Raw genomic sequence first — 26,814 nt, forward strand, 5'->3', positions numbered from 1 at the left:
GATGTTCTTTCCTTCAGTGCTTCTCTCTTTGCAGCCTGATTCTTCTTTTTATCTTGTAGGCTATGAAAAGGATCGAGTCCTCAGTTATTATGTGCAAGGGACCCTCAGAATACTATGCCCACAGTTGCAAAGTGACTGGTGAGAGAGAAGTGAATATGGTCTAAGGCTAAAATCAGCTGATGCAAATTGTTCCTCAACCAGCCTTTTTCTTTATATGCCTTTAAATTTTTTTTTTGTTGCTACAACTGCCTTTGTTCTCCCACCCTGACCCAGCAACCCCCTACCCACTTAACCTTGTGGTAATCTACCATCACCGTCCTCATTTCATTTTGCAACACATTTTTATTAATAATTTAATTTCCAAGAAGGGAAGGATGTGTTTATGACTCGTGCTCTGGAATGGTTCTGTGTAAAGTTGGATAAAATTATTTAATCTCTTCACCCCAATTTCCTCATCAGTACAATGGCCATAACAGTGCCTACTTCATGGAATAGTAATGCTTGCAAAGCTGTCTTAGCAGAGAGCCTGGCATATGGCAAACATTCATGGATAATAGTTGTTATCTCGGCTATTACTACTACTACTGCACTACTGCTGTTGCGCTACTACAATATCATTTCCGGTAACTGCATTTCCCAGAGGCCATGCAGCCCCTTGCAGTCCCTTAAACACCTGCTCTAACTTTAAGCTCTAGAATTCTAATCCCCAAATTCCAATCTAAAATTTCTAAAATTTTTTGGATTAAAAAAATCCAATTTTCTAGCTGGGCACTGTAGCACAGGCCTGTATTACCAGCACTTTGGGAGGCTGAGGCAGGAGGAACACTTGAGCCCAGGAGTTTAAGACAAGCCTAGGCAACGGGGCGAAACTCCGTTTCTACAAGTAATTTAAAAATTAGCCAGCTTTTTGGCTCGTGCCTGTAGTCCCAGCTACTCAGAAGGATGAGGTGGGAAGGATTGCTTGAACCCAAGGCTCCAGTGAGCTGTGATTGGGCCACTGCACTTCAGCTTGGGAGACAGAACAAGACCTGTCTCAAAAAACAAACAAACAAAAATAAATAAATAAATAAAATAAAAACAGAAACAAATCTAATAACCTATATTTGGATATATACATGTTTTGAATTTTTTTCTTAAGGAGTTACATGGTTGCTTTAAATGATTTATTATGCCCCAGGATATTTTCTTCTTTTTCTTTATTCTTCAGCTTTCTTTATTAAATTTGCCATTTCCAAATGAAACAAAACGAAAGGTATATAATTTTCCAGAAACAGCTAGTTACTGAGTACTTGTTTCCCAACACAATAGCAAAACAGAAAACAAAGCTCACTAAAGACTGCAAACTTAAAATTTACTTTAGAATTACCTATAAAAGAATAATTTAAAATTCTCTTTACTTGTTAAATAGTAAGCCCATGACTGGGATCACAAGTCAATAATTTGGGATTGGGTTTAGGGACGACTTCTTGGGAACAAGCAACTTTAAGTCCTGTCCTCTGCCCAAAGCTTGTGTGGGGTGGGGGTGGGTAACCACCAAATGTCAAATGAGAGGAAGATAAGGGATAGAACCTGGTATATAAACTTCTTTTTACTCAGTGGAATAGAGTTAATTCCGCCTGCTCTGTGTCCAGACCATTTTGCCCACTTGAAAGCTTCTGATCAGCCTTTGCCACACTATCAGCCTCCAGCCCACCGCTTACTCTCCCCTTTCAAAGCCTACATAGGCTTTGTTCTGAGTTCTACAGCTGGGGCTAACTCCAGCCTTGTCAACTGACCTGGCCCGGGGAGGTAGGAGCAGACTGCAAACACAGCCCTCTAGTTCGAGATCTTTCTCAACCCATTTCCCTGGCTTTTCACCAATGGGTGGGATTTTTTTCCTCAAACAATTTTAGACCTGCTGTTCTGACTTGGACTTTAATGCCTTTTTATTAATGAGCAGCTGTTCATGGTTGAATACAGATCATAAAGTCACATTCATTTCTTGATCAAGTAAAACAAAGCTTTGCTGCTCGTAGAGTGACAGCTTTGAGCAGACACATTTGAAAGCATGGGATTATCTGATGATAATTTTAAGGAATTGTTTTATTAATCTTACTACCGAATAATTTTACTTGCTTTCAAAATAATAAACTTTGATATTCTGGAAAATTGTAACTTCTTTTTTAATATTCAAAATCACCATATACTAGTTAGGGTCAATCACTTAATAGAGAAATCAAACAGTCTGAAGCAGATTTTTTATTTATTTTCTGTTGAATGAAAATTAACTTTCCATGAAGCATTTAAATAAAATTTTCCTAATTATTATTATAATTAGCAGTAACTTTTATTGCTCAATACAGAAGACTCAAGATTTAGTAGCAATTTAGAGTTAACCAGGTTCCTTCAGAAGGGGCCTGGATAGAAATCAAGAAAAATAATCCATATCTTTTAGTAGAAATAAATTTAAATGAAAAGAAGAGGTGAATTCTTATTTTATGTTCATTAGTGAGGATCAGCAACATCATACCTCTGGCTAATGTCTGCATCGTTATTAAACTTAGAGTTCATCTGTATTATGAATTAAGTAGAGCTGATCTGAACAGGATCTGGCAGTCTAAGGCCTTTTGTTATTTCTAACAGTAAATGTATTGAAATTCAAACAACCAACATAAAATAGTAGATTGTAACATAATCTGTCTGGTACATGAATTGAAAAAGTAAAAATGGGAGACTCATTCATTGAGCTACAGCGTGATGGACCTTATGACTTTGACCTTGAACAAGTTGAAGCCTCAGTTTTCTCATCTGCAAAATTAGGTTAATAATTCCTGCTTTATGGATTTATTTTGCAAATTAAATATTATACCGTATGTGGAAATGTGTTGGAAACACAGCAATAAATTGGTGAAAGCTTTGAAACAAACATTTATTATCTTCAAGATCAGTGCAGTCCCTTTTAGCTCACAACATGGAATAGTGCTTCCAAGGAATAGAGGTGAACTTTATGTCATCAGCAACCAAAAATAGACATGTTTACTTTGTTTACATTTTTACATTAACATGTATACATGTTAATGTACATATATACATTAACAAAGGGAAACAGGGAGGGAAAGCCAGAAATCAACTCTCCATATCCCACTTCTACTTCCTTTCTTCCCTTTGTTTTAAAGGCATAGGGTGAAAGAGCAGCTGTCAGAACTAGCACACCTACAACCCTTCCCCTCTCTCTCCAGGCTTTTATTCAATACTCATGGGATGTTTATCTCATAACAAGATCTGTTGCCAAGTTTTGTCTGTTCTTTCTTCTCAGTGTCCATCATTTCAGCACATCTAGATATCAAAATGATCTGGTAACTTAGTCTTCCATCAATTCAAATTCACTTGGGAGCATATGTGTCTTGATTGTTGCTTTTTAAACTCTTAATTTTGAACTGTTGTCTTGGGATCTCTCTCTAACCACCTATGGCCCTTTAAGGGATACCAGAAATTCTTGTTAAAAGGAGTTGGTCTATATGTACTGTACATTTCATATGGTGAAAATTAACTCCTCATGATGGAATCTATTTTTTTTTACTGTAGTTCTTATTTGAAATTAAATCCTTTAAGGATTATTTTTACTTGAAAATTAAATCCATATTATAATCATATTAGAAATGTTTGATGTGAAAAATTTAATAAATTTATTTTATTTCCTAAGAATTTATATATATATGATCATCTGCCTAAATGCATAAATTACTGTAACGAAAAACCAAAGGAAAATACTCTTGCTATATAGCCAGGCACAATCATAAATATCTTGCACAAAAGGAATTTTTTTTTTTTTTGCTCATAGGCACAGAGCCCATTACCATAGCAACCATAATTACTCAGTCTATAACTGGGTGTGAATTTTATACTCTGCTACTTCAAACATTAAGGCTGTAAGTCAGGATAAAGTGCAGTTTCTGTAATATTTTGAAAAGATTTCTTAATCTTGAAAAGCTAGGAGAGAAAAAGTTTCATCATGCTGCCTAATCATTGTTTTATTAAAAAGTTTATTTAACACTTAACATGGGGAGAGTGTGTGCTAAGCACTTCAGAGGAGTTGAAAGAATACATAACTCGTAACCCCCCCAAAAAACTTCTCTCATAAAATCAGCATTCATGGGTGAACAGCATTCTTAGAAAGAACGGTTTTTTCATGACCATCTTTCTAATTTCAGAATGATGGAATTATAATAACTACAGTACTGTATTAGGACTTGCAAATAAGGCGATAAGAGGTTTGTAGCTGGTCAGACTGCCCCAAGTATTCAAGTACCTACTATGTCCCCTGTGGCAGACTTTTCCTGTTTGGTCTTATACAGTGTGTCTGTAGCTACTCTCTGGGGAAGGGAAATTGTGGAATAAATCTTAATGTTTCTTTCACTGGAGACTAAACATTCCTTGAAGCTGCTGCCATCATAGGGAAGATGAAAAAGCCCACCAATGAGCTTAGAAAAAGGGCAAGACCCTCCAACCGTTTCAGTAGGTTCCCCAACCCAACACATAATGGATTCAGATCAAGATTTAAGGATTTCCATTTGGGAGGGTATAGGTAATAACTCAAAGATGCATGTGGTATTTTAACTCTGGCATTGTCCACCTTTGGCAGTAGGAAGGATGAACTCTCTGTTCTCTTGTTCCTTTCAAATTTTGCCATCTCAGACATCTGGTTAAAGCAGGAGGTATATCTTTTAGGATTAGGATCATTACCAAATAATATTAAAACCCTAAAGGAGCAAGGGATGGTAGTACAGGGCACCACAATGCCAGGAACCCAAACTCCTTTGAACTAAGCTCTCTGGGTTCTGGAAGAGGTATAAAAATATTCTTCACATCAGAACATTGTGAAAGCAATAAAATTTTTACCTATCTGAAGTCTTTACTTACCTAAAGGTTTAATTCAATCCACTGGAATTTTTTTTTATTGCATTTTAGGTTTTGGGGTACATGTGCAGAACATGCAAGATAGTTGCATAGGTACACACAGCAGTGTTTTGCTGCCTTCCTCCCCTTCACCCACATTTGGCATTTCTCCCCAGGCTATCCCTCCCCAGCTCCCCCTCCCACTGTCCTTCCCCTATTCCCCCCAATAGACCCCAGTGTGTAGTACTCCCTTCCCTGTGTCCATGTGTTCTCATTTTTCATCACCCGCCTATGAGTGAGAATATGCGGTATTTCATTTTCTGTTCTTGTGTCAGTTTACTGAGAATGATGTTCTCCAGATTCATCCATGTCCCTACAAAGGACATGAACTCATCATTTTTGATTGCTGCATAATACTCCATGGTGTATATGTGCCACATTTTCCCAGTCCAGTCTATCATCGACGGACATTTGGATTGGTTCCAGGTTTTTGCTATTGTAAACAGTGCTGTAATGAACATTCGTGTGCATGTGTCCTTATAGTAGAACAATTTATAGTCCTTTGGATATATACGCAGTAATGGGATTGCTGGGTCAAATGGAATTTCTATTTCCAAGGCCTTGAGGAATCGCCACACTGTCTTCCACAATGGTTGGACTAATTTACACTCCCACCAACAGTGTAAAAGTGTTCCTATTTCTCCACATCCTCTCCAGCATCTGTTGTCTCCAGATTTTTTAATGATCGCCATTCTAACTGGCGTGAGATGGTATCTGAATGTGGTTTTGATTTGCATCTCTCTAATGACCAGTGATGATGAGCATTTTTTCATATGTTTGTTGGCCTCATGTATGTCTTCTTTTGTAAAGTGTCTGTTCATATCCTTTGCCCATTTTTGAATGGGCTTGTTTTTTTCCTGTAAATCTGTTTGAGTTCTTTGTAAATGTTGTCAATATTTTTCTGTAGATTTTTAATAAGGGGATTTCCTAATAAAAGTTATGCAGCAGTAAAAGGCACTGGCCTTTATCCTCCAGGTCTCTGGAGCCATCTTGCTCCACGTAGAAGGAAAAACAGGAAGGGGTGAAGGAAGGGCAAAGGGATGCATAATAGCTATGTTTTAAGGACAGTTTCTAGAATATGCCATGAGATAATGTCTGTTTTTGTAACCCACTGCACAGAAGTTGATCACTTTCACTGCAAGTGAAGCTAGGAAATTGTCTTTGTTCTAGGTGGCCCTGTGCCCACCCCAATAATTCTCATAATTAGCACTCACATAGTGCTTATTACATGGCAGGCACTGTTCCAGTGTAACAAGAAGCCTAACCGTTTACTGGGCCAGGGATTGACATGATATAGGCAACATTATGGAAATAAAAACAAGAGTGGCTATCATTTATTGAAAACCTACCGCCTGTTAGGCACTGTGTTACATGTCATATATATGATACCATCAGTCTTCAAATACCACACTTTCCACATTTTATAGTTGAAGAAACTGAGAATAAGGAAAACTAAGAACTTGCCTGAGGGCATAGAAGTGGTAAAGTATAGACCAAAAATTTGAACAGGAATTTGAACTAAACACTCTTCACAATGAAGCACTTGCCCATTCTTGAGGAAAAATGGGAAGCAATTAAATGTTGGACTTTGGGCTCTGGAGTTAAATTGTCTGGGTTTGAATCCCAACTTTACCATTAGTAGCTCTGTGAACGGGAATTTTACCTAACCTTTCAATGTTTCAAGTTTCTTCATTTGGAAAAGGGAATAAGGTTATCCTCATAGGACTGCTGCAAGGAAAGAGTCCATGAAACGCACACAGCATAGTGTCTGGCCTGTAGTGAACATGCGATAAACCTTTATTATTGATAATTATTATTATTAGTGCTAGGGGTATTTTAAATAGCACTTTTGGATATAATAGATAAGAGGTAAAAACAGATGAACCATCTAGAAGTCATTGCAATGATTGGAAGGTGATGGAATTTAGGAAAGCGTAGAGACAGTAGTACAAGATATAAACATTTCACTTATGAGAAATACAAGAAGTTATTCTTACTAACTTCTTATTCTCTGTTTCTTTGACTAAAATTGGAACAATATATTTACTTCAACATTTCAGGTCTTGGATAAAAGAGTTTTAACAAACCAAAGGGTTTCTATGACTTGCTGAAGAGCTAGATAGCCACTTCTTAAAATAAAAGTTATTTTAAGAATTTAAACTTCAATTTCTAAGACAGGAATGTTCAGAGAAATATTATTTAAATGCAAAAACTTTAAAAGCAAAAATAAAAGTTGCTTAGCATATGAATAAAGGATATGTGAAGCCACATTGCCCATGGTTCCAATAATTCAAGCATTTTTAAAAGTAGTAATTAAATTGTAATTTATCTGGAATAAGCAATTATGTATTATGATAATTCTAGAAAGTTCTTAAAAAGCAGACAGCCAGAAACCTAAAGCAGTTAAATCAGGAACTTTTATCAAAGTCTGTGGCTAAGAAGCAATTTTTAGAAATCCTTTCTGCCACATAACTTGTATTAGAAAATTTCTTTATTAAAAACTAACAGAAAAATCTTGACAAAAAAACTCTAGTGAACTGAATTATACCTTTAGGTAAGAAAAGAATACAGATGGTGGACAATTTTATGGCTTTTACAGTGTTCTGGTATGAAGAATATTTTTGTATCTCTTCCAGAACCCAAATGTAGGAACTTGTTTTATAGATGTTGGAATTGCAGTTTTTGGAATTTAGTTTTCTAACAGAAAGGAAGTTATCATGAAATGAGAAGTAAACTGGATTTGCCTTAGGAAGCCTGATTTTTAAGGCTTAGCATGAAATGGCCCATGTTGGGTCTCTTTCCCCCTCCCTATCTCAGGAACAGAGGTTTTGTTGGAACTGAGGGGAGTATAAAAGTGCTGTTACCTGGTACTGTACAATCAAGTATCAATGCTCTCTGGACGTGGTGACTGTTCCTCATGAAGGGACTTTCATGTATACTTTGAAGACCACCTTGTCACGGACCTCTTACTTGCAGTTCCCTTAAAATTGTGACTATTTCTATTTTAGCTATTTGTTTGAACTTTTTCTGCAGCCCCTAGGCCTCCAGTGGTCCTCTCCCAGTTTCCTTCTACTACCCTTCTAGGTAGCCCTCTTGAACAAGGCATAAGCCCTCCATATTGCTAGCAACCTCATGCTCTCTCTTACACACACACACACAGCCCACATTATATTCATGGGACACATCCTTTGCCCAAGAAACTCTAGGTGATGCTCTGCTGTTACCTTCTAAACTACAGCCCTAGACTTGGCTACCATCAGCTGCTTCAGCCAGCTACTCTCTGGTTAGATGCATCAGCCATGACTCAGACACCACTCCATTGAGTGCCCCAAATCTCAGAGAACACCGAGGCTCAAGTTTTCCATGAGCCTAATCAGTCTTTTTCTTTCCACTTGGTGTTAGGAACTAGTACCTCACTCCTTTCCCTTTGAAAAGGGGCATCCCCAGCACAAGCCATTTCCAAAGAACTGCTCTTCAAAAATCCTCCTTTAAATCCCTACTATTTTAAGCTTCCTAATTTAAAAAGTGTTACATCTTTGTCTGGTATCAGCTTTTGTACTTTGTCTTAGCCAAAAATTCTATTTGAGTGTCTGGTTAAAACTGTACCCCCTACCAGTGCTAGACAATTTTTTAGATGACAGGGGAAAAAAGTGTTGTTAAGGGAGAGCCCCTGCCTTCAGGGCACTTGCTATCTGATGGTCTTCACTCTTGCCACCATACTTCTGCTGAGACAGCCTTCCTGAATCCCATGCTTTATCCTCAGCATTCATCCTGGGCATCTTCTGGAAGCTGCCCCTCATCCATCTCCATCCTCACAAGATGCTCTTTCTCCCAGGCAAGTGCCATTGTCTGTGCCGCCCAGACCCCACCCAACTCTCTCTCTCTCTCTCTCTCTCTCTCTCTCTCTCTCTCTCTCTCTCTCTCTTTCCTGTCTCTCTCCCTGAGACAGTGATCATGTTGTATTGAAATGGTCTGTTTCCACTCTTTCCCCGAATATCTGAAAACTCTTGGAGAGAAGACATAGCATCTTATTTCTTGTAGCCTTCCTACTTACTAGAACACTTAACAGATACTGCTCAAATGAGTGAAATGCCACATTTACCAAGATATTTAATTTTACTACTTGGTAAGTGTTTATACATTTTCTGCTAAGCAAGATTAACAATGATCTGAGGTGCATTGTACCAGGAGATGGTATACAAGAGACAAAGGTGTGGTTTTGTTGAATTCTCTCAGCTGTCCCAAATGTTTGCTGAGTGTCACTTGCTGGAAGGTAACTTTTGTGAGAACCAAATCTACCAGCTTTGGATAAGGCTACAATGTCTTTATTGGGAGTTCTGTCAAATTAAGTATTCCCTTTAGAATTTTCCGAGTAAAAATTTGCAATTTTTAATAGTGTTGTAGAGTTTTAGTTAACTTAGCTGCATTAGTCTGTAGCTTCTTTGCATTCTACAATTTATCTTCTTGAAAATAAATTTGTTCTGTTCTGTTGTTGATGTCCCCACACTTTATGCTTCATTCATCCAGTAAACAGTGTATACGCATCCACCAGTTGAGGGAACCCCTCAACCCTCAACTGGTGCCTGAGGTTGAGGGGAGTCATGCTCTTCGTAGTGGTAGTTTTGAGTGGGAAAGAGGGATAGTCAGAGAAGGAGTTTGGACTTGTTCCAAAAGCTCATTTCCAGGACAAGAAAACTTTTCTTAGAATATTGGCCTGAGTTTGGCAAATCCAGAAATACAGAACAGTCTAGAATTCTTGAGATTACTGTGAATCTGAAAAACAGCAACTCAGATTGCGTGAAAAGAAACTCATCTTTCCAAAATCCTTAGAAACTAGAATGGCTTAGATTGTTGGAAATCAAAGCCTTATAAATGGATAGAGAAAATAAGAACCACCCCCCTGCCCCAGTATTAAGAAAAATACTTAAAATGCTTCCAATCTGATGTAAAGAGCTTAAGTCTGCACTAGACAAGCTCTTTCATTATTTAAAGGAGTCTTTAGACTTAGAGGTGTCATATCTATTTCCAAATGACAGATTTCTGGAAGTTTATTGAAATGAAATAAGAACATACAAATAAAAAGAATCAAAACAAATTTATATTTTGAAGAAATCTGATTTTTGTGTTTAAAGTTAATTAGTACATTTTATATATTATAAAAATATTTTTAGTATATTTTCATGAAAATGCTATAGACTTTTGCCTGTTGCACAACAAAATAACTATTATCAAGCAATTCTCATATTTTTGTTTTCAGCCTATTCTTCAGAACAGCACTTTAGTAGCTTCCTGAAAAATGAAAACAATACAAAACAATTTTTAAGTAGTAATAGCATACAGCATAATTTATAATATATTTCATTAATTTTAACATTTCTCATTTTTTATGGTATAGTTAACAGTATTTCAAAGTTTACTCACTTAATGTTAGAACCAGTAATGGGTTTTTTTGGTAGAAATTTATAGATTCTGATGCTTATACAAGATTTTTTATTTTTCACATTTAAAATATAAGGTCTTTTATTTGGTGAAATTTCATGATTCTCTTAAAAGTAGTATATTGTTAGTTCAGAATGCAAAGTTATAAAGAATCCAGCATTTTAATTCATTAATGGTGTTTAAATTATATCTTAATTGAAAAATGGTACTTTAGTAGGAAAAAAGAAGACATCGGTTAGTCTTTTTATTTGGAAAAGGTCCTGGAAAAACTTAGGAGCTATATGATTTACTAATTATTTGAAAATAGAATTATATTAATTTGGTAAAGTACCAGAGTTGTCAGGAGTAAGCAGGATGAAAGTCAATAAAGACTTTTGCACTTAATGAGGCAATGCAAAATGCACAAATATATATTGAGCAATATTTAGCCAATTAGACCTTATATTTTAATGCTTCTGTGAAGAAATAAAGAAATATTTGTCATCCTATTATAAAATAAACAACTGGCCTTACTTTTATTACTATTCTGGAGACAAGAAAATTGGTATAAAAATAACATAAAACCCCATCTATCATCAGCTGTAAGAGGCCAAGACAAGGTCTCTGCAAACCATGATTCTTCCTTGACCACTGGACTCCAGTTAATTTCTGCCATTAGGAAATAAGAAAGGATTTCCTCCTTCTTGTTCTCTGTCTTTCTAAGAAAGACCCCTCTGGTTTGTTTCAACCTCCAGATTGTTTTGTCACTTCAAGACCCAGCCTTACTATGTCCCCTCATCCTTTATATTTAAATTTAAAATCTAGTATTGGCTTTCATTGTTCAATATGCTTTAGTAGTTTTCTAAATTGTTACCCCACCTCAAATTCGTTGACTTTATTATACAGTATCTCTTACGTGATTTTTTTTTCACTAACCTGTCAGAAACTCTCCTCATTAAATGAATTACAAACAAAGCTCTTTACAATTTGCTTACAATACCCCTACTCAACATCTCCCCTTAAGTCAGAGGTACAGACTTAACTTTCACTTTCAGGATTTAAAATCAATTAAACCATATTTTTAGTACTTATAATATGTAAGGTATACAGTCTTCTAAGTGCTCACAATTTGGTGAGGAAGATAGATTTGAATATAAGCTTAATACAAGTGCACTATAGAAAGGACTGTAATAATAGTACAAACACGAAGTACACTTGGATACAAAGGGAGAGGAGAATTAAATGTAGAGTGGGAAGGAAGAATGAGGTGGCATTTGAGCAAGACCTGGAAGGATGCTAGGAGAGGTGACCTTGGTGAGTAGAGGCAAACAGCCTAGGTATAGACATAGGGAATATGTAGGATGGAGAGAATTCTTACTGGAAATGATTTGGTACAAGGAGACAGTCTTCAAATCTAGTTTCAAAGCCTTTGATGTTGGTTAAGTTTTTTTCATGTAGTGAGAAATAGTTGAGGATTTGACATTACTGTTAGCATTATGTAACCTAAATCTAACAGCAATATGGAGGCGAAAATGGCACTGGCATTAACTGAGATGGGGAAGCTGGAGAAGTATGTTTGAAGGAGATGATGAGGAATTCTGTGCTAAGCATGTATAACTGAAGATGATTTATTCCACTGCCATTTTTTCTTTGCTCCTATCATGTCCCTGTTCTCGAGTGCCTTTTCCCTCCCTCTCCAAATCTTATATATTTTATACAATCCTGACTTTCATGTGTTGATAATGCAATGACATGTGCAATTATCTCTAATCATATAGGAACCGCTCCTTTTTATTAATTTCTCTAATATTCAGTGTCTCTGTCTGCCTATCACTTCCGCTATTACTAGCATCTTTATTTTCCTTAGTGAAACTACACTTTCACCATTCTCAGTACCTTACCCCACGTGACTAAGGTCAAGCTAATTAGAATGCTAGGGCCACAGTGATTGGTTCAGGAATGGGTATGTGGCCCAAGCCAGGTCAATGACATAGCTTTGGGGCTTTAGCTGAACTGTTGGGAAAGAGGTTGGCTATATCTGCATTGGCTGAGGGGCTGGTAGAGGATGATAGTGGATACCTTTGTAATGAGGATTTGGGGTGATGAAGAGTGAGCCTGGGAGTGAAGCTAACACCAAAGAGAGTGGAGCTGATTAAAAAAGAGACAGAGGTTCTGGAAGATACCATTTGAGTCCTTAGATCCAACTGTTTGAGAAACCAGACAACTTCTGGACTTTTCAGCTAAGTGATCACTTTACTGCCTAATCAATGCAAGCTAAGAATCTGCATCCTGCAATTCAAAAAGAGTTCTGACATGACCTGCACTTTTACTTTGCCACTGTATGTATATATGTATGTATGTATGTATGTATGTATGTATTTATGTATGTATGTATTATTTTTAAGATAGAGTCTCACTCTGTCACCCAGGCTGGAGTGCAGTGGTGGGATCTCGGTTCACTGCAGCCTCCAGCTCCTGGGCTCAAGCAATTCTCCTGCCTCAGCCTGCTGAGCAGCTGGGATTACAGTTCACCCCCATGCCTGGCTAATATTTTTTTATTTTTAGTAGAGTCAGGGTTTTGTCATGTTGGCTATCCTGGTCTCCAACTCCTGATCTCAGGTGTTTCACCTGCCTCAGTCTCCCAAAATGCTGGGATTACAGGTGTGAGCCACCATTCCCAGCCTTGTTTCACCACATTCTTAGAGACCAACATGTAGCAAATAACACTTTCTATAGGTTGTCTTGTCTCTGCCATTGAGGCTGTTACCTTCTCTTTGTCCCCACAGTAATACCATGCATAGGAGCTGTGCACACAGCCTTTATCCAGTAAGCACTGGTACTTCAATATGTGGAGAAATATTATCTTAATGAACTCTACTTACTTAAAGTTATATTCACAGTCGAAACTGCAGCCATAAATATTTCCAAGAGCCACATTCTTCCAATCAGACAGCTAATTACTGCAGTCATTATCTGAGCAGATGTGCCCACAGTTGATGCTTTGCTGTTGCTGCTGCTGCCGCCGCCACTGCTGCTGCTACTGCTACTGCTGCCACTGCTGCTAGAAACAGACTCTGCCTGCAGGCTGAAAGTTCTGGATTCTACGCGAACAACATTATCCAGTATGAATTCAATCTTATAATTTTTACCTGGGAAAAAAAAGCATCATAGTGTTTGATTTTTTTTTTACTTGTTTTCAAACAGTTGTAATTTGGTTTTCATTGACTGAAAAAAACACTATTTAGATTCTAATGAAATATTTTTGAAAGTTGAGTCAAATAAATTAGTTTAAGTGCAGGCAAGTGTAGACAGGATCTCAGAGTTAGATGAGTTCAATCTGCCCATTAACTGAACAGTGTGGAAGCTGGGTAGATTTTCTTTCTGCAGCAGCAATACCTGCTTCTTAGGGCCCCTTCCTAGTGCCCAGGACTGGGCAAAGGCTGTTGGAAATGAAAATGAGGGACAATAGGGAAGAGAGGTGAAGGTGTTGAATCTGTTTCATCCTTTCAGACTTGACCTAGGAGTGGAAGCATCAGTCTCAGTTGGGGGAGGTGGGGATGGATACTGAACTTTTTATTTTGAAAAATTTCAAACACGAAAAGGGTTGAAAGAATAATGCAGCAAAAAATTATGCCCTCTACTCAGATTCAAAAAACTTCTACCATCTTTCACATTTGTTTGAAGTTAGATGCTATTTTTGTATTACAAGACTGTAACCCTTTCTCATTACTTCAGGTAGACATTTTAGAAACATTGTTACTTGTGTTTAGAATGTAAAAAACTTAAAGAGCCCATCCAAATATTACTTAAACTCCAGGTTAAATCTTCCCAGAGTTTTTAATATGAGACAACCAACATATTTTCCTTGCTATTATTTCTTTTGGGTCTACTGTTATCATTAATAGTAGTCACCTTAAAGAATGGTTTTTCTAATACTTGTACAGCCCTGTAAGTTTTTACTCGTCTGTTTTCTATTATTTGTTTCCAAAAAGTCATTTCTGTTTTTTTTTGGAAGAGAATATAATTAGATCTTGATCATGTCTGTGGTTTCGTGAACAATAGCAAGTCGTTATATAACTTTCAGGATATATAGGCACTGTTCTATAGAATTTTCTGTCACTGACAATTCCTGACAATGGTGTATTAAATTTTTTTTTCTTTTTGCATTAAAAAATCTGAATTTTGTGGCAGGTGAATTTTTTTATTAATTTTTTTGATGAGCAAATTATTTAGGGTAGTCCTTTTGATTTTCTCCTCCGGAAGTACTGTGAAGAAGCCCAAGCTAGCCTTATGGAAAGACCACATAGAGAAGAACTGAAGAACCCAGCCAAAATCCAGAATCAGGTCCATGGAGATATAACCTCAATAAAGCCATCTTAGCCAGCCCTAGCTAATAGAAATTCACAGTTGAAGCTCCCGATGTTGTCGAACAGAGATGAGCCATCCCGGCCCAAATTTCTGAGCCACACAATTGTGAGCAAATCAAATGGTTTTAAATTATTAGATTTAAGGATGGTTTGTTACATAGCAATAGAAACTGAAACAAACACTAAATATTACATAGGATGCTAAACAAATTATGTCCCAAAGTCTTTTAGCAATACCCTCTTTAAGCAACTGTTTCTCACCCAATTCTTCCATCATTATTTTCTGTGTTAGAAACCACAACCCATATCTCCTCTATCCAAGTACCCAGCTTTGCTCGTTATGTAGCTATATGAAGAAGAGGGGTGCTATTCTGTCAGGTTGCAGTCTGATCAGCAAGGGGATTTCCTTCAGTGCAGTGACTGTGAGGGTAACCTGCTAGAAAGAGTCAGTGAAAGACGTTCTGTTAATTTTCTCACTAATGCTTTATTGTTATTATAATTTTACTGTGGTTAATCTACAAACTAATTGATTTAAAAATAATGAAGAGATGACTATACTTGACTTTCCTTATTGTACATAACCAGGGAACTGAGATGCCACACTTGATGAAGAAAAGGGGAGAGGGAGAAGAAGAGGGGAGGGGAGAAGGAGATGGTAAGAGAGAGGACACAGTGGGAAGGGAGAGAGGAAGGGAGGGAGTGGGAAGGGGAGAAGGAGATGGTAAGAAAGAGGACAGAGTGGGGGAGGGAGAGAGGAAGGGAAGGAGGGAGGGGTGAAGAGTGGGGAGGGAGGGAGAGAGGGAGGGAGGGAAAGAGAAAGGCAAGATGGGAGGGAGAGAGGGAGGGAGGAAGGGAAAGAGGAAGGGAGAGAGGCAGGGAGGGAAGAGAAAGACAGAGAGGGAGGGATAGAGGGAAAGAGGGAGGGAGAGAGGCAGGGTGGGAAGAGAAAGACAAGGAGGGAGGGAGGGAGAGAGGGAAGGAGGGAAAGAGAAAGGCAAGGAGGGAGGGAGGGAGGAAGGAAGGAAGGATGGAAGGATGGACAGGTGATGAGCACTCATTCTTTTCCATAGCAAGTGAAATAGACACTCCAGAAAGGGAGGAAGGGAGGGAGGGAAGAAGAAAGGAAAGGAGGGAGGGAGGAAGAGAGGGAGTGAGAGAGGGAGGGAGGGAGGAATGCAAGGAGGGAGGGAGGGAGGGAGGGAGGGAGGGAGGAAGGAAGGAAGGAAGGAAGGAAGGAAGGAACAGGTAAAGAGCACTGGTGCTTTTCCATAGCAAGTGAGATACACACTCCAAGATTTCTGAAAGAAAACTTAATGTATAAGGGGAGCCACGGTGGCTCTGGCCAGTTGTCCTGGCGCTTGAGGAGGCGAGGCTATGAGTTCAAGGCCAACCTGAGCAACATAACAGGCTCTCATTGATTAACAACAACAACAACAAAAAACTTAATATATAAAAGAAAAGTGCTTTAATTATTTTGTTGACACAGTAAAATGCTGAAACCTATTTTAGTGTTTTTGTGCTCCAATGATCCTGGGTACTTTTAAAACATTGTAGTCTGAAGATCTTGGTCACAAGATTGGGTCTTTGCCACTGGGCACTTATTGGGTCCACCCTCATTAGGAGGTAAGCAAACATCCTTTCAGTAGGGTTCTTGTCAGGTGTCTCATTTCCCATAAAAACATTCCATTTGGGCTGATAGTTAAAAGAAGTTAGCTCTGCTCTTAACCAGAAAGCAGTGGAACACTAGACACTTATCTAGGAGCACAACACTAAACTCATTGTCATTTAATTATCAAACATCAGGCTGAGATATTGCTGCCCAGTAGGCAGACTGGACATATCTTGTATAGGGCACTACCAAAGCATGGAGAAACAAAACAATCGGGAAAAAATTGATGGGGGTGCCTCTACATAGGCTTTTCAGAAGATAAGGCCCCTAACTGTCTTAAATGGGCCCGAGGTTGGAACATACAACAATGGAGGCCATTCTCAAATGTAAGCAGTTTATCCATTTCATTCCATTAGATACTCTACATCACCAAGAGAGATCTGTTTGGAATATATCATTCAGGCCCTAGTAGGATGGTTTTTACCAATCGGAGTCGTGTCATCAACCTATATGAAGATAGTGTTTAAAAAACAACATTGTAGCAGTCATGGCTGTATTTACTGCACCTATGATGACAATATCACTTACTACAGATTAATTGTGCACACTTTCTGAGAAGTTACAGGAGACATTAGTTCTATTCTCAGAGAATATTATTAATTTTCCACAGCGACTGGTCTGTTTATTCGATGGGTACTACAAATTATGATAATACTCATTTTCTCTTTTGCCTTGGCTTTCAGAAAGACTACAGTCAACTTTCTAGCCCAACTCTGAACTCCTCCTTAAGGTATCAAAGTTATATGAGCCTACTTTTTCTTTTATTGAATCTGAAAATCTATACGTTAAAAAAAAGAGGGGGGTGTGGCCAAGATGGCCAAATAGGAGCAGCTCCAAAGCGCAGTTCCCAGTGAGAGCAACACAAAGGGCGAGTGATCTCCACATTCCCAACCAAGGTACTAGGTGCATCTCAATGGGACTGGCTGGACAGTGGGTGTACCCAAGGACGGCAAGCTGAGACAGGGTGGGGTGCTCCCTCACACAGGAAGTGCAGCAAACTGGAGGATCCCCCTCCTAACCAACAGAGGTCATTGAGGGCTTTTCCAGCTACCCTGGCACTCCAGATCAGATACTGTACTTCTCCTGTGGTCTTTATGGCCCGCAGACCAGGAGACTCCCACCTGCCAGCGGACAAGTGCTGCACGTTTCCAGGATGACTGTTTCAGCCGGTGCCATGGGTTTCCAGCACAAAAACCCACACAAATATGGGCAGCTGTTTTAACTGCCACCTGGAACACCTGGGAGACAGAGCTGCCCATTCACCTGAAAAAGAGGGGACTGAAAGCAGAGAGTCAGGTGATCTGGCTCAGTGGATCCCACCCCAATGAAGACCAGCAATTTGAAATGCACTGGCTTGAGTTTCACAGCCAGCACAGCAGTTTGAGATTGACAGGGGATGGTTGCTCTGTAAGGGGAAGGGTATCCGCCATTACCGAGGCAGTCCGCCATTACCGAGGCAGTCCACCATTACCAAGGCATTCTGCCATTACTGAGGCAGTCTGCCATTACTGAGGCAGTTCTAACTTTACCTATGTAAACAAAACACCAAGGAAGTTTACACAGCAGCTGGGTCCCAGCAGCTCAGCAACACCCCAGCAGGCAGACTGTGACTAGACACCCTCCTTGCTGGGCAAGGCATCTTTGAAAAAAGGCAGCAGCACGTCAGGGACTTATAAATAAAGCCCCACCTTCCCGGGCCAGAGCACCTGGGAAAGGAGGTGTTTGTGAGTTCTGCAGCAGCAGATTTAAACATTCCTGCACAGCAGCTCTGGACAGAACAACAGAGCTCCCAGCACAGCACTGGAGCTTAGATAAAGGGCAGACTGCCTCCTCAAGTGGCTCCCTGATCCCCATATATCCAAAGAGGCACCTCATAAAGGAGAGCTCTGCCTGACATCTGGTGGGTACTCTTCTGGGATGAAGATACCAGAAGCAGGAACAGGCAGCAGCCTTTACTGTACTGCAGCCCACATGGGTGATTCCCAGGCAATCAGAGTCTGGAGTGGACCTCCAGCAGTCCTGCAGCAGATGGACCTGACTGTTAGAAGGAAAACTAAAAAATAGAAATAAACAGCTTCAATATCAACAGAAAGGATGTCCACTCAGAGACGCCATCTGAAAGTCACCAACTTCAAAGACCAAAGGTAGGTAAATCCATGAGGATGGGAAGAAACCAGCACAAAAAGGATGAAATCACCAAAAACCAGAACACCTCTTCTCCTCCAAGGAATCACAACTCCTTGCCAGCAAGGAAACAAAACTGGATGGAAAATGAGTTTGACGAATTGACAGAAGCAGGCTTCAGAAGATGGGTAATAACAAACGCCTCTGAACTAAAGGAACATGTTTTAACCCAATGCAGAGAAACTAAGAACCTTGAAAAAAGGTTAGATGAAATGCTAACTAGAATAACCGGTTTACAGAAGAACATAAACAATTTGATAGAGCTGAAAAAAACAGCATGAGAACTTCATGAAGCATACACAGGTTTCAATAGCCAAATCAATCAAGCAGAAGAAAGGATACCAGAGATTGAAGATCAACTCAATGAAATAAAATGAGAAGGCAAGATTAGAGAAAGAAGAGTGAAAAGAAAGAAACAAAGCCTCCAAGAAAGATGGGATTATGTGAAAAGACCTAATCTACATTTGATTGGTGTACCTGAATATGATGGGGAGAATGAATCCAAGCTGGAAAACTCTTCAGGATATTATCCTGGAGAATTTCCCCAACCTAGCAAGGCAGGCCAACATTCAAATACAGGAAATACAGAGAACACCACAAAGATATTCTTCAAGAAGAGCAACTCCAAGGCACATAGTCATCAGATTCACCAGAGTCGAAATGGAGGAAAAAATGCTAAGGGCAGCCAGAGAGAAAGATCGGGTTACCCACAAAGGGAATCACGTCAGACCCACAGTGGATCTCCTGGCAGAAACCCTACAAGCCAGAAGAGAGTGGGGGCCAATATTCAACATCCTTAAAGACAAGAATTTTCAACCCAGAATTTTACATCCAGCCAAACTAAGCTTCATAAGTGAAGGAGGAACAAAATCCTTTACAGACAAGCAGTTGCTGAGAGATTTTGTCACCACCAAGCCTGCCTTGCAAGATCTCCTGAAGGGAGCACTAAACATAGAAAGAAACAACCAGTATCAGCCACTGCAAAAACATACTAAATGGTAAAGACCATCAACTTAATGAAGAAACTGTGTCAACTAATGGGCAAAGAAACCAGCTAGTATCAAAATGGCAGGATCAAATTCATACATAACAATATTAACCTTAAATGTAAATGGGCTAAATGCCCCAATCAAAAGACACAGACTGGCAAATTGGACAAAAAGTCAAGACCCATCGGTGTGCTGTATTCAGGAGACCTATCTCATGTGCAAAGACACACACAGACTAAAAATAAAAGGATGAAGAAAGATTTGCCAAGCAAATGGAGAACCAAAACCAGCAAGGGTTGCAATACTACTCTCTGATAAAACAGACTTTAAACCAACAAAGATCAAAAGAGACAAGGGCATGACATAATAGTAAAAGGATCAATGCAACAAGAAGAGCTAACTATCTTAAATATATACACATCCAATACAGGAGCACCCAGATACATAAAGCAAGTTCTTAATGACCTACAAAGAGACTTAGACTCCCACACAATAATAGTGGGAGACTTTAACACTACACTGTCAATATTAGACAGATCAACAAGACAGAAAATTAACAAGGATATCCAGGACTTGAACTCAAATCTGGACCAAGCAGACCTAACAGACATCTAAAGAACTCTCCACCCCAAATCCACAGAATATACATTCTTCTCAGCACCACATCACACTTACTCTAAAATTGACCACATAATTGGAAGTAAATCACTTCTCAGCAAATGCAAAAGAGCAGAAATCATAATAACCAGTCTCTCAGACCACAGTGCAATCAAATTAGAACTCAGGATTAAGAAACTCACTCAAAATTGCGCAACTGAACAACCTGCTCCTGAAGGACTACTGGATAAATAATGAAATGAAGGCAGAAATAAACATGTTCTTGGAAACCAGTGAAAACAAAGACACAACATATCAGAATCTCTGGGACACATTTAAAGCAGTGTTCAGAGGGAAATTTATAGCACTAAATGCCCATATGATAAGCAAGGAAAGATCTAAAATCTACACCCTATTGTCAAAATTAAAAGAGCTAGAGGAGCTAGATCAAACAAATTCAAAAGCCAGCAGAAGAAAAGAAATAACTAAGATCAGAGCAGAAATGAAGGAGACAGAGACACAAAAATCACTTCAAAAAAATCCAATAAATCCAGGAGCTGGTTTTTTGAAAAGATCAACAAAATAGACCACTAGCCAGACTAATAAAAAAGAAAACAGATAAGAATCAAATAGATGCAATAAAAAATGATAAAGGGGATATCACCACCAATTCCACAGAAATACAAACTACCATCAGAGATTACTACAAACAACTCTATGCACATAAACCAGTAAATCTAGAAAAAATGGATAAATTCTTGGACATTTACACCCTCCCAAGACTAAATCAGGAAGAAACTGAATCCCTGAATAGACCAATAACCAGATCTGAAATAGAGGCAGCAATTAATAGCCTACCAACCAAAAAATGTCCAGGTCCAGAAGGGCTCACAGCTAAATTCTACCAGATGTACAAAGAGAAGCTGGTACCATTCCTTCTGAAATTATTCCAAACAATTAAGAAAAGGGAATCCTTCCTAGCTCATTTTATGAGAACAACATCATACTGATACCAAAACCTGGCAGAGATATAACTATAAAAGAAAATTTCAGGCCAATATCCATGAGGAATATCTATGCAGAAATCTTCAATAAAATATTGGAAGACCAAATGCAACAGCACATCAAAAAGCTTATCCATCACAATCAAGTAGGTTTCATCCTGGGGATACAAGCCTGGTTCAACATATTCAAATCTATAAACGTAATCAATCACATAAACAGAACTGAAGAAAAAAATACATGATTATCTCAATAGATGCAGAGAGGGCCTTTGACAAAATTCAACAGTACTTTATGCTAAAAACTCTTAATAAACTAGGTATTGATGGAACATATCTCAACAAAATAAAATCTATTTATTACAAACCAACAGCCAATATCATACTGAATGGGCAAAAACTAGAAGCATTCCCTTTGAAAACTGGTACTAGGCAAGGCTGCCCACTCTCACCATTCCTATTCAACATAGTATTGGAAGTTCTAGCCAGAGCAATCAGGCAAGAAAAAGAAATAAAGGGTACTCAATAGGAAAACAGGAAGTCAAATTGTCTCTATTTGCAAATGACATGATTGTATATTTACAAGACCCCATCATCTCAGCCCAAAATATCCTTAAGCCGATAAGCAACTTCAGCAGAGTCTTAGGATACAAAATCAATGTGCAAAAATCACAAGCATTCCTATATACACCAGTAACAAATAAACAGAGAGCCAAATCATGACCAAACTCCCATTCACAATTGCTACAAAGAGAATAAAATACCTAGGAATACAACTAACAAAGGATGTGAAGGACCTCTTCAATGAGAACTACAAACCACTGCTCAAGGAAATTAGAGAGGACATAAACAGATGGAAAAACATTCCATGCTCATGGTTAGGAAGAATCAATACCGTGAAAATGGCCATACTGGCCAAAGTAATTTATAGATTCAATGCTAGCCCCATCAAACTACCATTGACCTTCTTCACATAACTGGAAAAAAACATCTTAAACTTCATATGGAACCAAAAGAGAGCCCACATAGCCAAAACAATCCTAAGCAAAAAGAACAAAGCTGGAGGCATCACACTACCTGACTTCAAACTATACTACAAGGCTACAGTAATAAAAACAGCATGGTACTGGTACCAAAACAGAGATATAGACCAATTGAACAGAACTCAGGCCTCAGAAGTAACACACATAACTACAACCATCTGATCTTTGACAAACCTGACAAAAACAAGCAAAGGGGAAAGGATTCCCTGTTTGATAAATGGTGTTGGGAAACCTGGCTAGCAATGTGCAGAAAGCTGAAACTGGACCCCTTCCTTACACCTTATACAAAAATTAACTCCGGATGGATTAAAGATTTAAACATAAGAGCTAATACCATAGAAACCTTAGAAGAAAACCTAGGCAATACCATTCAGAACATAGGCATAGGCAAGGACTTCATGACTAAAACACCAAAAGCAATGGCAACAAAAGTTAAAATAGACAAATGGGATCTAATTAAACTAAAGAGCTTATGCACAGCAAAAGAAACAAATGTCAGAGTGAACTGGGAATCAACAGAATGAGAAAAATTTTTGCAAGCTACACATCTGACAAAGGGCTAATATCCAGAATCTACAAAGAATTAAAACAAATATTCAAGAAAAAAACAACCCCATCAAAAAGTGGGTGAAAGATATGAACAGACACGTTTCAAAAGAAGACATCTATGTGGCCAACAAACATATGAAAAAATGCTCATCATCACTGGTCATTAGAGAAATGCAAATCAAAACCACGTTGAAATACCATCTCACACCAGTTAGAATGGTGATCATAAAAAATCTGGAGACAACAGATGCTGGAGAGAATGTGGAGAATAGGAATGCTTTTACACTGTTGGTGGGAGTGTAAATTAGTTCAACCACTGTTGGAAACAGTGTGGCAATTCCTCAAGGATCTAGAAATAGAAATTTCATTTGACCCAGTAATCCCATTATTGGTATACATCCAAAGGATTATAAATCATTCTATTATAAAGACACATGCACACGTACGTTCATTGTGGCACTGTTTACAATAGCAAAGACTTGGAACCAACCCAAATGCCCATTAAAGATAGACTGGATAAAGAAAATGTGGCATATTTACACTGTAAAATACTATGCAGTCATAAAAAAGGATGACTTCATGTCTTTTGCAGGAACATGGATGAATCTGGAAACCATCATTCTCAGCAAACTGACACAAGAACAGAAAACCAAACACCACATGTTCTTACTCATAAGTGGGTGTTGCACGATGAGAACACATGGACACACGAAGGGGAGCATCACACACTGGGGTCTGTTGGGGGTTAGGAGGTTCGGGGAGGGATAGCAGGAAGTGGGGAGATCGGGGGGATAACAGGAGAAATACCTAATGTAGGTGATGGGGGGATGGAGGCAGCAAACCACCATGGCTGTGTATACCTATGTAACAATCCTGCAAGATCTGCACATGTACCCCAGAACTTAAAGTAAAATTAAAAAAAAGAAGGAAAAAAGAGAAAATCCATGTTAATTTTTCTTACTATAAATGTAATACATCTTTAGTGAGCAAATTTAGAAAAGTATGCAAATGGATAACATAAATCATGACATAATTCCGATTTCCTTAATTGTTTAATTTCTATTTATTTCACATATTAAATCTTTTTTCGGTGGTGGGACAGAGTCTCGCTCTGATGCCCAGGCTGGAGTGCAGTGATGCAATCTTGGCTCACTGCAACCTCAGCCTCCTGGGTTCAAGTGATTCTCCTGCCTCAGCCTCCTGAGTAGCTGGGACTACAGGTGCATGCCACCATGCACGGGTATTTTTGTATTTTTAGTAGAAACTGTGTTTCACCATCTTGGCCAGGATGTTATCGATCTCCTGACCTCATCATCCACCCTCCTCAGCCTCCTAAAGTGCTAAGATTATAGGCTAGGATTACAGGCCCAGCCATTAAATCTACTTTAAGCTAGATTAAATATTTTCTGAAACAAGGAAAAATATAGCATTCTGATTTCTATAATTTATTGACCAGAGTTCTATAGAATGCTTTGTTCATCAAAAGAACATTATAATTATCTCTATTTATGGGTATATATGTGAAGATCCAAAATAGTGCACACACCTGTTCTAAGGGGAGTAAGATCTGTGTAGTTGGCCCAACAGCTGCTAAATGGAATTGTTGTATTTCCACTAAGGCCACTGACTTGGTTATTATTGGAGTCCTTGAGTATGGCCCTCAAAGTTAGTGCAGTAATTCCAACTGATACACAGTTACCCTTTAAAAAAAAAAAGGAAAGAATTATAACAATTGCCTCATTTCCACTCTTTTAAAAATATATGCAAAACTTTATTTTCAAAAGTGTGTCATTATAAATTGAAAATCTGAAGAAGCTCCTTATTCGACATAAAAAGTTCATAAATCTGAGCAGCAGCAGAAGTTCATTTAACATGAACATTTTAAGACAGTACAAGCTGGTCTCTTTAGATATTAGTCCAACTTCTAAAGGGGCTGTGTGATCCTTAGGTGGCCAGCACACCAGGATAAATGAAATTGGCTCATCCTCCAGAATTTATAGCTTAATTCCTTCACTTAAGTAATATTTTGAGTTATGACTTACATCAGAATCTGTTGCCTTTACCGAAGGCTGCTGAGGAAACGGCTGTCCCGGCTGTGCTGCCACCGGCTGAGTGATCACTGAGAGTGAGGACACGAAGGCAACGTGGTGAACAGGAAATGCAGACCTTTCAACTGGCTGGGCAGTTACCTGTGAATGGACAAGTGATGAACCAATTTCTACATGATAAACTACACTCAGCAGCAAACTCATTTTAGCCAGGCTGAGTGTAATATATTTATTCTTTATATTAAAATATGCTCAATATGTAAAATTAATATAATTACAATATTTCCTCAATTAAATTTATGAAGCATTATATAACTATGAAAAAAGGCAAATTTGGAATGAATACACAATTTTTGGAAGATATGCTCCTTTGTTCAGAGAACTAATCATTTTAGTGAGCCTATAAACAGTCAACAATAAATAATAAAGACATGCCTTCCAAATTATTGTCTTGAAATAGAAACAGAGAGTTAAAAGAAGAAATAAGTAATGATATTTTAAGTAGCAAAAAAAATGCATTTTTTTCTATTTGCATTTTCTTACCTTAATCCAGCCAGAATCACTTGGGCTGGGGAGGGGATTAGTAATAGACATGGAAGAAATATTAAATCCAAGGATGCTACTGATTTTTCCTAATATTACAGCTTGTCCAAGAGAACCAGCAATTTCCTGGAGTTCAGATAATTGCATCTGACCTGTGGGGAAACAGTATTATGACATTTGGATTATAAAAATATAGAATTGTGAGAACACATGAGAGTTTTTCACTTTAGCTTTCTTTGCATTGCTCCATCACATTATGGGAGTCTAAGGCTTTCTAATCTTACCTGAGCAAAACACAAGTCATGTTAATGAGGATGGGAAAATGAATAACTCAAGAGAATATATTTTAAGTTTGAATTAAATGAAAAACAAAGGTAGATAAAACAGATACAAGAAAAATGAATGAAAACATAGTGGAAGAATATATGTCTCTAAATTTATGAGGCTTTCTCAAGTCAATCTTTGTTTACCAATGTAGCATTATCATGCATTTCTATCATGTGTCATTTTAAAAAATAGAGTGTTAATTTTGGAATGGAAGGAGAGTTAGAATCTATCATATTATGAGTATGTATTAATAGTTGCTAAAGTTACTGAATTACTAACCAGTTGTTATTTGCTTTGGACATTTGACAATTTTCAGTTACTTTTAACATTACGTATAGTTTCTGTTCCCTTTTTCTAGCATGGCAGTTGTGGGATTTCCTCTTAAACCTTCTGCCCCTCTATTAGTCCTTACCTTAAAAAGTGATACCCTGATGCATCATATTCCTTTTCTCAGAAGTCTGGTAGTTTTGCTAAATCCTTGCTCCTTCAACTCTCTACTGTACCACATCTAATCCATTATCAATTTCTAACTCTCTCTTTCCCTGCTGTTAAAATCCTAGTTAAAGCCACATCTGTAGGATTATTTAAAACCACTGTTATACTGGCTCTGTGGAGTCAGACTGGTATTTTAAGAAACGACTGTAAGCCAGGATAATATTTTGGTGTATTGCAGGCCTTGCTAACCCCTTGTACTTTCTATATCCAGAATCATGCCTTGAGGACTCAAATCACTGAGTTTCTTCCATTAAAGGTAAGCCATAAAGCTCACAGTGATCAGGAAGAAGGAGGTAACATCTTGGGCCAGCAGGTCTGACATGACACTGTGAACTCCACAGTCCTAAGGCATTTCAGTCCTTTTCAGTTTACAAGGTCACTTTTGGATGATGCAGACTCTTTTGGGAAAAGGCTCAGTCTTTCAGATTCCTCCCTCTCCTCATACTCCCTCCAGAAACAGCCTTCTTCAAGAAGGCACCCCAAGTCTGAGGGCTTGTGTGTCTAGCTGTAGCAGTAGTAGTTAATGTCTGTGCACTACTATCACTACTTTGTCTTCACTGGTTTCTGGCACAGAATGGCAGGACTGATCCCGTCTGCACTGTTAACAGGTTCTTGCTGACTGTTAGACATATGATGGCATTCCTTTCTG

At 38.4% G+C, this 26,814-nt stretch overlaps 1 protein-coding gene and 1 long non-coding RNA gene across 2 annotated transcripts in view; one reads left to right on the forward strand and one right to left on the reverse strand.

Annotated features, from left to right (window-relative positions):
- Window positions 1–9,957: 9,957 nt before the first annotated feature.
- Window positions 9,958–26,814, reverse strand: part of PKHD1L1 (PKHD1 like 1) — a 156,959-nt gene continuing 140,102 nt past the window's right edge. The window contains exons 74-78 of the mRNA XM_002807647.6: window positions 25,344–25,495; window positions 24,795–24,941; window positions 24,299–24,452; window positions 13,236–13,502; window positions 9,958–10,224 (exon numbers count right to left, since the gene is read on the reverse strand). Of these exons, the coding sequence (XP_002807693.5) occupies window positions 10,214–10,224; window positions 13,236–13,502; window positions 24,299–24,452; window positions 24,795–24,941; window positions 25,344–25,495 (731 nt within the window). The 3' untranslated portion in view covers window positions 9,958–10,213. The remainder of the gene's footprint in view (window positions 10,225–13,235; window positions 13,503–24,298; window positions 24,453–24,794; window positions 24,942–25,343; window positions 25,496–26,814) is intronic.
- On the forward strand, window positions 13,341–23,483 carry LOC128929826 (uncharacterized). Its single transcript, XR_008476989.2, has 3 exons — window positions 13,341–13,475; window positions 17,073–17,119; window positions 23,345–23,483. It is a non-coding gene; the product is annotated as an uncharacterized LOC128929826 (long non-coding RNA).

Source organism: Callithrix jacchus, chromosome 16, assembly GCF_049354715.1.
Source record: "Callithrix jacchus isolate 240 chromosome 16, calJac240_pri, whole genome shotgun sequence".
In the NCBI taxonomy this organism is placed as follows: domain Eukaryota; kingdom Metazoa; phylum Chordata; class Mammalia; order Primates; family Cebidae; genus Callithrix; species Callithrix jacchus.